This window comes from Neltuma alba, unplaced genomic scaffold, assembly GCF_004799145.2.
Source record: "Neltuma alba isolate B1F8T4 unplaced genomic scaffold, ASM479914v2 tig00010703_pilon, whole genome shotgun sequence".
NCBI classification, from domain to species: Eukaryota; Viridiplantae; Streptophyta; class Magnoliopsida; order Fabales; family Fabaceae; genus Neltuma; species Neltuma alba.
The window spans coordinates 25077-38377 of NW_021635539.1; the positions used below are offsets into that span (position 1 = coordinate 25077).

The window sequence follows — 13301 nt, forward strand, 5'->3', positions numbered from 1 at the left end:
ATTTTTCATATAACACATACATTTCATTTCTTAAAATTTTTTTTTTCCATCTCTTAAATAAGTCACATGGATTCAAATCATTTTATTTTCAGTGGTAGAAAAATTCATAAATTTGGGTGTATTTTTTGTTGGGACTTTTTAATCCAATTGATGCCAAGCACCTCTTATAATATTCCTTTTCAAGTATGAGGTTGTATTTTTTTTTTTTCGTTCCAAGTGAGGTCGTCCATCCAATTGTGTAATATGACATACTAATTTCATCTCGAAGATAAGCAACTAGTTATGAGGGGAAAAAAAAACTAGAGTATAAAGTAACTGTTTAAAGTCTATATGGTAGTCAAGGGGAATAGAAGTGGGACAGTTTATGTACAATAATTGACAAGTTAGGTTGCCACAAATTGACAAATTTCTTAATAAATTAATGTAATATAATGATTTTGTAATTTAATATTTTAATAAAAAGAGAGTTATGTTATGGTATCATTTCAAATTATATATATATATGTATATATAGTCTAATCTTATATCATTTCAAGTTATTTAATTATTGATATTGTTAACTTATGTTATAAAGCCACTTGTCGTTACCAGTACCTTCTGATATTAATTATTGCCACCTCACTTGTTATTTTTTATATGTAGCTTGTCATTTCTGTGACACAAAATCGTGACTTGTCATTATGCTCTGTACTTTATCTTTTTTTTTTATGTGAATTTCCTAGTTGAATTTTACACTTTTCTTACTTTATTTGTTTTATATAGACCCAATTAATAGTGTTGTAATGCAATATTTTGATATACAGAGAGTTGTCATGTCTAGCTAGTATTCTCAATGATAACATTATAACTTGTCAAGAACTCTCACTTGTCATGCTGTTGTATGATATACAGTTTCATTATAACCATCGTACATCTCAATTTAATTACACAACCTCCCTTACAGATTTAATTTCATTCATAAATAATAACAATGAAAACAATTTACATTTATTTTTCAAGTAAGGTCATTCATACGTATATTTGTAATTCCTTAACTATACATTAGCCTTATCAGCTCCCAAAAATAATACACACACACACACACACACACACACACACATTACCCTTAAAAGGTACTTACTATAACATTAAAGAGTATATGTACGTATCACAAAAGGTTCATTTTCTCGTTCTCGCTTATATTTTCTCATTCTACCTTATATCTTTTGTCATGATTTTCTTTCTTTGCGCGAAATACCCTTACATGAATGAAAAATTAAAAATAAAGTTGAGAAATTGATTTCAAAATTATTATATTAAAATGTAAAAAATTCTGAAATTTTCCTCACTAGCTAACCTGCGATTCAATATTTTTGAAGATATTTATTATATCAGAAAAATAAGAAATGCCATACCATATAAACTTTTTTTTTTTAAAAAAAAAATGGTCATTCAATTTCTGTGATGTGAACTACTGATTTTATCTAAAAGAAGGTAACGATTAGGCGGAACAAAGTGTGTGAAAATTGAAGTAAACTGTATACCAAAAAAAAAATTGAAGTAAACTAGGTCAAACTCAAAACAATAATATTAGCCCATGCTCTAAATATAAGAAGAATTAGTTTATATTATAAATATACTAAAAGTTAATTTCTATATTGAGAACGGTAAGTAGTACTGGTCTCGATGAAAATTGAAAAGAATCATAACGTGTGAATGAAAAACGGACGTAAGAACAGAATGAACTAGTAGGTTTTGTTTTTTATTTTTTTCCCAAGACAGGGAACAAAGCCATGTTTATCTTTTTCATCTTGACATCGATGCGCAACGCATAATGGCAACACATGTTCATATCATCCCAACTTTCCTATTTTCCGAAAGAAAAATCTTATTGTACCTGACACTGGCACAAAGGACCAGTGGCTCTTATCCCATGTGATGTGAACTGTCTCACGCACGACGAAAAAAGAAGCGGTAAAAAAATAAAAGAAGAAGAATATCACCGTGTTTTTATAAAAACACTATGGGTTGTATTTTTTATGGCGGTTGAGAAAATAAACGTGAAATTTTTTATGGTTGCTATTGCTAAAACTACTATGAAAAGTTTTTCAAAATGCTTTTAACCTAGCCCACGTATTCACTTTTCACTTTTCACTTACATCCATTATTCTACCATCGTGTTCCCTAACCTCGACCCCACTCAAAAGTTGTTCCACCACCAAAATCCGACGTTTCCAACAAGTTTATTTCAGGCCAAACCGCGTCTTCCATCACTCTCACCATTGTCGTTTTGCATTGTTTTCGCATTTTTTCTTTGTCGTTACGTGGTAAGCTCTCTCTTATCTATTCCTCCTCTTTCTGATGCTTCTTTTGGCATATTTGATCATTAAAAACAATGATTTATCAAATGGGTATATTCATTATAATGTTAGAATGATTCCATTTGGTCTTTTGATTGTTAGAGACTTTTGTGTGCGAGTTTGGAGTTCATTGGGATTGTATTTGTTTTTTAGTTATTTGTTATAGTTAATTGCTTGCTATGGACGTCATGAGATGTTTGTGAGAACATTTATAGTTTATTATTTTTCTAGTTGGTAATTCTTTTTCATAATTTTCAGATATTTATTTGGAATTTTTGACAAATTTTTGTTATGAATAATCTATTGTGAGGCTAACATTTTTTTCTGGTTAGAAACTTTGATTATGATGAAATTATTGACATATTTGGGTTCTCGTTTTCAATTCAAAAATTAGCCTTAAGAAACTTTATTTGTTGGTTTAAAACAGTTGTCTTTAATTTGTTTTATTGGTTATAATTGAAATTTGCCTTTCATTTATCTATTATATTGTTGGTTGGCTGATTTATATTGTTATTTGGTTGATAGTTGATTGATTGATATGAAAATTGCGTAAATTATTTGAGATTTCTTATATTTAAGAAAAAACTCTATCGAATCTTTTATAAAATAAACAAGACATTTCCTTTAATTTGTAATTAAGTATTAGTCAAGTTGATTTATTGACTAATACTTAATTATTTGATTTATTTAAATATATGAATTAAGTAGCTAGAGTTAAGTTTGACATCTATAATCTTTGAATATGTAGAACAATGGATCGTATGATAATTAGCAAACAATATGAAGATATGGTTGAAAAGTTTATTGAGTTTACTTAAAAAAATACCCCTAATAAAAGTGATAGCTTATATTATTGTCATTGTGTCAAGTGCTTAAACCATAGCCAATAGTGTATTCACTAAGCACTAGTGCATCCTCCACTAGTATGGTGTCCAAAGAAGACCTTGACCAACAATTACAAGAAAAAATAGAGAAGGTTTGAGCTCAACTTATTCAAGAGCACAAAGTAAATATGCAAAATATGCGTGAGGCGTTTGATGCTAAGTTTTAACAAGCTATGATGATGATGGACACAATCGTATTCTAAATCCTTTGAGTGTCTGAACCATCACAGGTAATAATAACTTCTTTTCAAGATTTTCAATTAGTTTATATTTATTTAATTTGTGTTGAGTAATTTCTTTTCATAATTTAGGGTTCACCTATATGGTGAAAATTAGGAAGGGTAGTAAAAATCAGACACTACAGTTATAATCGTCTGACCCAAACCTTAGCCCTAACCATACCTAAGACAATGGACAGCTATTCTTTTTATGGACATTGATAACCCTCGCCCCATCATTGATGGTCGAGCATACATAGGCTTAACAATCCATGACAAAAAAGTTCCCAAGGATCAAGTGAGGGTGACAATGGATAAAGTTTGTAGCGGTCAAGGTTGTATACCAGTGTCTAGCCCTACTGATGAGATTTGAATACTAGCCCAAGCTAAAGAAAATTTCATTCTGTGACTGAAAAAACTTGTCAAAAAACCAGCAACAGCAAAGAAGTTAGTGACAAAGAACTATAAAAAAGGCAGCTCCTATGCTTAAGCCCCTTGATGCAGACATTGCCTCAAGATTTAAAAGTCTATTGTTGCTTCATGCTATGGTGGGCCAAATGGAGGACGCACTTTCATTTAATATGCCGTTTGGGATTGTAGGTTTAGAACTAACCTATGACTTCACCATTGACTAAAAAGACCTCATTGAGTTCCTAAATTTTAAGGAGCTTGATCCAGTCTTCATACATCTTACCATTTTGTGAGTTAAAATTTTATTTTCATATTTTATGTTATACTTATGTGTGCTCTAACTTCTTACTCATTTGAACAACAAACACCTTAGTCACACCTGCAGGGAATAAGGAAACGAGGGCTAATATGGCTTCATATGCTTGCAAAAAGTGCAGAAAAACATCAAACAATTCAAGAGCGGGATTGGTACACATGATGACCACAATAACCTAAAGCGAGAAAACAATATATTTTGCACCTTACGTTGAAAAGCAAGTATACTCTTTGTATTTTCCACACACACAAATATTATTATAATAATTAACATGATTTATATTGTATAGTTATCATTTGACTCTTCTTGTTTTTGCCCCCTATGATAACACTGTATACTAATTCGATTCCCTATTTGGAGTGCCACAAGATGAAACTAAGAATGTCATCGAGACGTGAGTTTATACTTATAAATTTATTGAGTTTAAAGTTTAAAATAGTGTGCTATAACATGTTTTTTTTCTCCTGATTGTTGATAAGGCTCTTCAAGGATTCAATATAGTGACCAAACAGAAAAAGCCTTCTATCTCAATTGGTCATCCACCATTAACATGGATTATCCCAAAAGTAAGTTGTTTTGAACTAAGTTCTATGCTTAATAAATTTGCTAGGTATAAATATTTTCTAACTTATACAATTTTATTTTTCATTTTGTTGATACCATTATGTTGAGTATAGATATTATGCGGTCCACTCTATGAATGACATAATCGAAATAGGTGTCACTGAGAAACTAAATGAGCTAAATAGAAATTACACAACTTATTTTGTGATTCCTCAATTGTTTTCAGAATTTTAATTCTTGGCTAATGATTTTGTTCCTTCTAATTTGTAGGCATCAAAATAACAAGAAATATTCGGCTAAAAAAAAAACAAAATAACGAGAAATATCAACTCAATGAAGGATGTTTTGGCAAAAATAATAGTTGAGTTGATGAGTTGATAAACAAGTAGTCTAGTTGAGTTGTCAAATTTTTTATATTGATTGTTTATTAGGTTTAGTTAAATAGAGTTTAGTTGAATATGTTTTTGATATTGAATTGTCCATTGAGTTTTACTTGAATTCAGTGTAATCATTTTAGTTGAATTGTTCACTGAATTGCATTTTGGAATAAAATTGAATGTTTATGATAGTTTCCTAATTACTTATTGCATAGCTCTGTTTGGTTTGCTGGCTAAAAATTAGTCAATTTTGATTTGGTTCAATGCAGAAAAGTTATATACTAATTGAAACAAAATTATATACAAAAATTGAAATTTTTTTGCATCGGTTATTTAATTAACCTTGACAAAACAACACTGAAAATTTTTCCATATAACGCCAATTATGGAGGACTTTCCACGTCGGCTTTTAGCAGAAAAAGGGCCATTGGAAAGTTTCTTTTCACTACAGTTTATAACCATCATAAAACCGTTAGTTTATTACGTCCACAATTTTGACGCTGCCCCTAAAACGGCCGTGAATAGTTCTTTTTAGCTGCCGTATGATCCAGGAGACACTAATTACCCTCTAACATATCAAATAACTTAGCTAGCCTATTAAAAAAAATTAACCTCTTATCTACTAATGTGATACAATTTTACCTACAATTCCTTATGAAACAATAATCTAATGTCATCAACTATCCCTAAAAGGGTGGCTATCATCACATCCTCTCAAAATAAAATTAACATCATTCATATAATCATAATAGATGGCAATTTTTCCTAATCCTTTTTGCCAACACAAGTTGAAATCATTTATAATACCAAGAAGTTCCGCAATCATAGGTGGAACAGTCATAAGCTTACAACTGAAACCATATATCCATTTGTTTTCAGCATATCTAATGACCCCATCACACCCACTTCTTTTGTTGCTTGAAATTGAGCCATCCACTTCTAGCTGAACGTGATCACTATGATGTATATGACTACCATATGCAGATAAACACTAGATTTTTAAGGTCCTTGCAAATAAATAATAAACAAAACTAATAATGTGAAAATTATGTGTGTACCTATATAAATGCGTGTGTAAGAATTCAGGAAGATTTAATATAAAGTCAAAAATCAAGAAAATTATTAACATACAAGATAAAATTAAGAGGAATTTGTACTACCTTCGATATCAAATATAAGAACCAGTTTGTAGTTTAAATTACATTACAAATTAACTTTTATATTGAAGACGGGAGGTCACATAATTTAGCATTTTTCTTAATTAAACACCCCTAGTTACCTTCTTCACATGGAATGAAATCACACACCCTCCACCATTTTGGAGGTGCATCCAAGGTTGGCAAATGGCAAATCCTTTCACATACTTAAAATGATACAGAGAAGATTAGCATCATCCTGCGTATCGTTTCCATGACACAAATCAAGGATTTGGCAAATTTTGTACATATATATTACCCATCATACATGCGTCTTATTTCTGAAATTATATCGCTTCATTTTTTTCCTCCGGTTTCATATTGCTGCAATTCTTGCTTATTTTGCTAGTTTTTTTTTTTTTGGGGGGGGGGGAAGAGTCCTTCGTACATGAGCCAACGCATCAGTTTTTAAGAGATATTTTTATCAGGTGAATGAAAGTATTTTTTACTCAATTTCCTTAATTCCTCAAGCTTTTAAAAAATGTTTTAAAAATAAAAGGCCGTCAACTTGATTAGAAGCCATTGGTGGCCATTTTCCGTATCAGTTTTAATTGCCACATCCCTTTTTGGGCCAAAATGCCCAACCCAACAAATTTTCAGAATGCGTGTGGGCTGAGATTTATTAGATTCGTGTACTCTTTTCCTACAAAAGCAAATTCTTTCTCGTGCTACAAAAAAGCAAAAATTTTGAACGGGCCACTTGAAATTTTCTTTTGAATTCACAAAGTCATAAAATGACCCATGATTTTCATTATTACTCCTTCCAATTTTAAAATAATTTCTTAGATTAAAATGCATCCAATACTTTAAAATATGTTTTTCAAGTGTGTCCAGCTCCCTCAATCATATTTTGATGCATCTAGTACATTGAAATATTTTTTTAAGTGCATCCAACATCTTCTATTGTTAAATATAAAATTGCACTAAAAATACTTCAAGATGTTTAATACAATACAAAATACTTTAAAATGTTAGATACACATGAAAAAAAATACTTGATGACGCTAAATGTACCAACCTTTACATACACATTTCTTAATTTTAGGATAAGCAAAAAATTATTTGATAGAACTAACCTTAAGGAAAAATTCATCAAAGATATAAGAGAACACATTTATACTAAGCAAAATAATGAATTGACTTAATACAAAACAAGGCACAAGTAAAATTAACGCACATGAAGAGACATATGAGCCCTGCAAATCAGAGATCAACTTAAATGTTCTTTTATTTTTTATCGTAAGAAAAAACTCTATAACTTTATTCTCTTCCCTGTACAAATTAATCCCTGATACAATAGAATTATCTACAACAAAAACGAATGCCAGTTATAACATAGCAAGTGAACTTAGCAGCACTATAAAATTCTTTGATTTTTTTGCGCAAAACTGTCCTTTTAATCCTTTAAATCCACAAAAAGTTTTAATTTAATTGCTTAATTTTATAAAGTTCCTTTTCAGTCCTCTAACCTTAACCTCAATATCATTAGTTTTCATTAACAAAAACTGCCGATATCGAATATAATTTTTTAAAATGACAACGATTGACACAAAAAATTATCATTTGAGACTAATCATACAAGGATTAGAGGACTGAATAATACTTTATAAAATTAAAGAATCAAACTAAAACATTATATAAAGTGAAAGGATTGACTGTATACTTTTACCTTTTTTATGATAGATACAACCATAGATATTCAACTGTTTTCCAAATTAAATAGTGATCATCTATAAAATACCCAAAATTTGCCATCAGACTGAGTCATCCTTCACCTTATCAGTATCATCAATGAAATGTTGCCGTCTCAGTAGATTGGAAAAAACCGGGCTACAGGCTTCTTCTGCATAGATGCCAAATTCTGGATTTGAATTGTGTGAATGTGGAAGAAGAGGAAACCTTCATCTGCTTGGAGCACTCTGAGAAAATTGCTACAAGGTTCTAATGGCTGTCTTGTTTGTACACATGCAAGAGCAATCTGGTTCATTTCTGACCATCCTCTTCTCACGGTTAATCATCAGCTTAATCAAATCAAGCTTTTTTGAAATTTGGCGCCATATCTCGTTAACTGTTCCATCTTCTGCCTCGTACTGAAAGTATCGCTTGACCTAAGCCATATCATGTTAGTGTTATTTTCTTAATCAGTTGAGGCAAACAACAATCTCTTCCTCCAATACAGTTTCTTTTTTAACAAAATTCATTAGCTACAGAATAAAGCAATACAGAGATGGGAGCCTTACAAACTCTATCACAATATTTATATATTCCCTTTGGTCATCATTATAAGAACTTTTAATATGCCTCTTAACATAACATGTTTTGCCCAACGTAATAATTTTTCCCATCTAGCATCCTTAACAATTTATAAAACTTTCTAAGTAGTTGAACAAGCTCTTTTAACTAATGACTTCTTCTACTGGTAATTTTAACATTTTACAAGAAATAACTAATTTTAACTAACTTTCTTAATTTATGTAAATTTGTTGATAGGTGCTTATAAATAAAGACAGAGGGCGCATGTTATAAAAATTCTAATAAATTATGTTATTCATGAGTTATGAATAACATAACTTATTTTTCAGATTCTGTGTAACACGTGACCACAACTAGCATCCTTAACAAACTATCATACTTTCCAACTCAAGACACTGGAGCCAAATGTTTGCCAAGTTGTTAACTACTCTTCAAATGCCTGCTGCTTAATCAAGACTCCCTTCTTTACCCCGTATAATTTTCTGTTCCCCAGTGTATAAAACTTTTAGGTCCTTTGTGTATTAGGATTTCCCATCATATAGGAAGACTAAAGTAATTTGAATTCCGAAATAGGTATTATAAAGTAGATCTTATATTAAGCATCGGAGGTAGTATTGAAAACCAGAAATCCAAGTGATATTTTAAAATAATAAGGGATTGGAAATTCAGATTAATTATGCACCTTTAGCAGAGAATGAGAACAAAAGAATTGGAGCAAAAAGGGGGCCTTGTGTAAGTGGTCAATTAAGCAGAAACAGAAATATCAACGAAAATATCTTGTTTCATCCACAGGTTATCACAATATACCAATAAATTATGAGGCTCATACGCTCTGGGAAGAGTTCGAAAAAATACTCTTGTAAGAAAAAGGGCATGTGATACAGAAGAAAAGGAAGAAAAAGATTGAAACAGAGAAATATCAATTCATTTGACACCCCAATACATTCACTAATCCTCTGTTTATACTAGTAGCCTTTCTAACTAACTAACTAATTAACCTCTTAAACCAACCCCAGCTGTAATAATCAAGCAACAGTACGTGTTCCATTTAATTCCAGAATCAATTACAGGTTTGACCATGTCCCCTTAGAACTCTAGGACGCAATAAGTCTCCTCCTCATTATGTACATTGCATTTGTCAAATTTTCAGAAAGCAATTACTTCTATACCTTCCATTTTTAATCCTGAAATTTCTTTGTTGAATCATACTAAAAATACCATTAGAAAAACGAACAACAGGCACAAGTCATCAGCAGTATCACTAACAAGGTACAAGGAAAAGAAATAATAATAATGCAAGCACAACCAACCTTTTTAAGTTCTTTCTGATACTCCAGGATTCTCTCTGGGGTTATTGCTCTCAACATTGACACCAGATATCTACGTTTTATAGCAGAAGCAGAGTCTACAAATATTGCCAGCTTCGAATAGTCTATGATATCTTCGAAGGGCAACTCGATACTGTCACTCACAATCACTGGAACACATAAAGTGACAATAGCATCGAAGAGTCGGCAGGCTGATGGGGTATCGCCAGCAGGGTGTAAACAGAACTTTGATGTATGCATTCCTTTTGAAGCTGCCCTTCTGTTCTCTGTGGACTGAGTTCCATGCTTTATTATGACATCCTCTTCATGTTCAAGAATTTGAAAGAGTTTGTCACGAATTTTACCTCCCTATTAAAAGATGAGACCATAAAGAAATCGATATTTCAGTTCAGGAAGGCAAATGTCCAAAATAAAATGCCTGCATCAAAGCAGTTATTCTTCTAATTTGAGCATATATGCATCAAAGAAAATTATTGTCATGATATGTTACTATCAAATATTCACAAAGGGAAATACGGATTAAATTCAAAATGGGAACCCCATTTAGATAGATAGTAAATAGGAGTGTGCAACGCCTATAGCAGGTATAACGTTAGCTAAATAAGGAGATATATCAGTTTTATGACTATACATGCGGCAAAAGGAAAATCAAACCCATCATTGATATACTTTTATTACAAAATTAACAACTGAAGCCTACCCATGAATACCGGTAATTTGAGAAGTTTCAACATAAACACAGTAATAATATTCAAATCAAAATCTATTTGCAGAAAGAGTTGGATTTGGATTTGATTAGACAGGATAACATCTGTTCTGAGGATAAATTTTGAAGACTTCCTAGAAGGTAACTAACGCTAATGAATGATAATCCAAGGAGTTTGACGCAGCATTAAAAGTTATGACCATGGTCAAGAATGCTTTCACCGTGCCCAGCAATAGGTTTCCCAACAACAGGAAAAAAGAACGGCAGGTCGTGCCATCAAAATGTTTATGAACTCTATGAAACTAAGACAGCAGAGATGTAGACATTACGGAGGAGATCAATCTTTATATTAAAACATATACAAATACCATGCAGACGAGGGACATAAACATTGTAGCTATTTTAATTGGAGTTCTGGAAATCAGAACAATAATTTTAGACACAGACATCCATAAGCATCTCTGGGAAACTTCCAGAAACCCGTTTTCCCAGTGTTTGAAACGGTCATTTGCTCAAGATCCAATAACAACTTGATAGAACTTGCAAACGTGCATTTAGGGGTTTCCAAATACGCAATATATAATAGATAGGATATGTCATTAATCAAAATCTCCAACGACAAGAAGGGATTCTAATACTCCAATTCTATAATGAATCCCATGCTTTGCATTGCTTTCCAAATACAACATACAAAAATAAACAAAAAATAAAAAATAAAAGAAGGTTTTCTCTCACTCAGTTCATACGTCCAGGCTGTTAAATGTCCCTTTTCCATTTGGAATAAACAAATGCCAAAGCGTAAAATCCTTAGTTTCAACCAAAGAAGTAAACAAACAAATTCTTGTATCTGTTGGAACGGGTTCTGCATAAAGTCAACCAAAGGTTTGCCCGAAACTCTTACGCTGGTTATTGAGGAACAACAGGATTGATTGCATCACAGGGTAAACCACGTACGACGAAAGATTATGTAGATAGTTCATCATTTTATTATAAAACTTGGCATATCATGTTTTCCTCCTTGCACCTTGGGAAAACAATTAAAAACGTACTATTACCGGAGAAACATTAAAATGACCATGCCAAATCTCTTATGAGATAGACCCACCTCATCTCAAGAACGATCACTTAACAATGTTATAGCTATACAGATATATCAATCCTATGAATCTCAAACACATTTCTAATCCTTATCCTAACCGCCAAAGATTTTAAAGCAACTAAAATTCAAAAAAAAAAACAGAGTAATGGTACATCTCACTCAAATTCATCTGCAATGCTGCATCATATAAAGAACAACTTGCTAAGCACATTTCTAAACCTTATCATGAAAGCTCAAGAACCTAACATAAGTAATACTAAAAATATATCAAATGCTGAATGTCAGAGAAATTCATAAGCATCATGCATAGGGAAGACTGATTATTACCTCTTTCCGGTATCGGGCACCCATAAAGAACAACAACGTATTACGATTCTCAAGCCCCACATCACCCTTGTACGTTCTGAGTCGATGTGAGTATGGTATGACGACATCCTTAACAATGGATCCTTGGTCTGGTCGCAAGCGCCCAAAATCTGCCACAAGAAGCACACTGTTCTTCACTCTATCCATGACCCGGTACAGCGCATTCGGATCTGAAGCTATAATCACATGGTCCCTTCCATTGTTCCTCTTCCAATATTCCTGTTCCTCCAACCACTCCACCAAAGCCTGCTGATTCTCTGCGTCGTTATATGTCGGCTTCTCCGGGTCCGACTCAACAGGAACCAAAGTTGGGTTCACGATTAAGCTCAGAGAAGAGAAGAAAGCCACATAGAACAGGTCCGCCTCCTCAGGGTCCGAGACCCGAACAATGGGAGATCCGACACGCTCGGATTCGGGTCGGATGAGATCCAAGAAGAGGTACCACTCCGCCATGTGCTGGTGGCCTGGATACTTGAGGGTGGTCACGTCTTCGACGGCACGTCCACCTCGGACCAAGGAATGGTACTGGATGACTCCATAGGTGAACCTCGTCGGCAGATCATAAAGGTAGACTTTGACGCGGGATTTTCCAGGGAAATTCTCGCCTGAAATTTGGGTGACGGCAACGGCGGAGTCGTCGGAATTGAAAGGGAAAGTGGCGTCGAGCTTGGTGGAATCATCGTAAACAGGGGTGAAGAAGGCGATGGCATTGAAAAGAGCATACAAAAACCAGATAAGGATAAAAGTGAACAAGGTTAGCCTCAGAATCGATCTTCGTATCAGTACTTGGACACTGTTAGAAGCCACGGAACAAAACAAAGCAGGCATGAATTTTTTGCTCCTGGATCGTTCATCCATGGCTTCTCTCTCTATAAGGGAACGGAATCAACCCTTTTAGTTTCTTAAATTTTGAATCTTTCTTCTAAAAGTAAAGGAATCTCTGTGTCAGCTGAATCTGATTCCGTTCTTACACAAAAGAATTTGATGCTTTGTTTATATATAAAAGAAGTAATCATTCATACATGCAAAGCTAGAGATTTGTCTCTGGTCAAAAAAAAAAAGGCTAGAGATTTGTCTTTAGGCAGACATTTGGACAAAGTTATGATTAGGATTTAAATAAGAACCTCTTGGAACGTTTACGTTTTTGTTTATCTTTTTTTTTTCAGCGAATAAATTATTATTTTTTCTTGCACGTTTGACTTGTTCTGTGAATAAGATATAAGAAAGCAAATTTCAGTACACGT

At 32.8% G+C, this 13301-nt stretch overlaps 1 protein-coding gene across 1 annotated transcript; it reads right to left on the minus strand.

Moving 5' to 3' along the window:
- Positions 1–7917: 7917 nt before the first annotated feature.
- On the minus strand, positions 7918–13044 carry LOC114758478 (probable arabinosyltransferase ARAD1). Its single transcript, XM_028947528.1, has 3 exons — positions 12019–13044; positions 9869–10234; positions 7918–8413 (listed from the first exon to the last, which is right to left on the minus strand). Exons 1-3 carry the CDS (start codon positions 12913–12915, stop codon positions 8237–8239), a joined length of 1440 nt encoding a protein of 479 aa, XP_028803361.1. The 5' UTR covers positions 12916–13044; the 3' UTR covers positions 7918–8236.
- Positions 13045–13301: the final 257 nt, after the last annotated feature.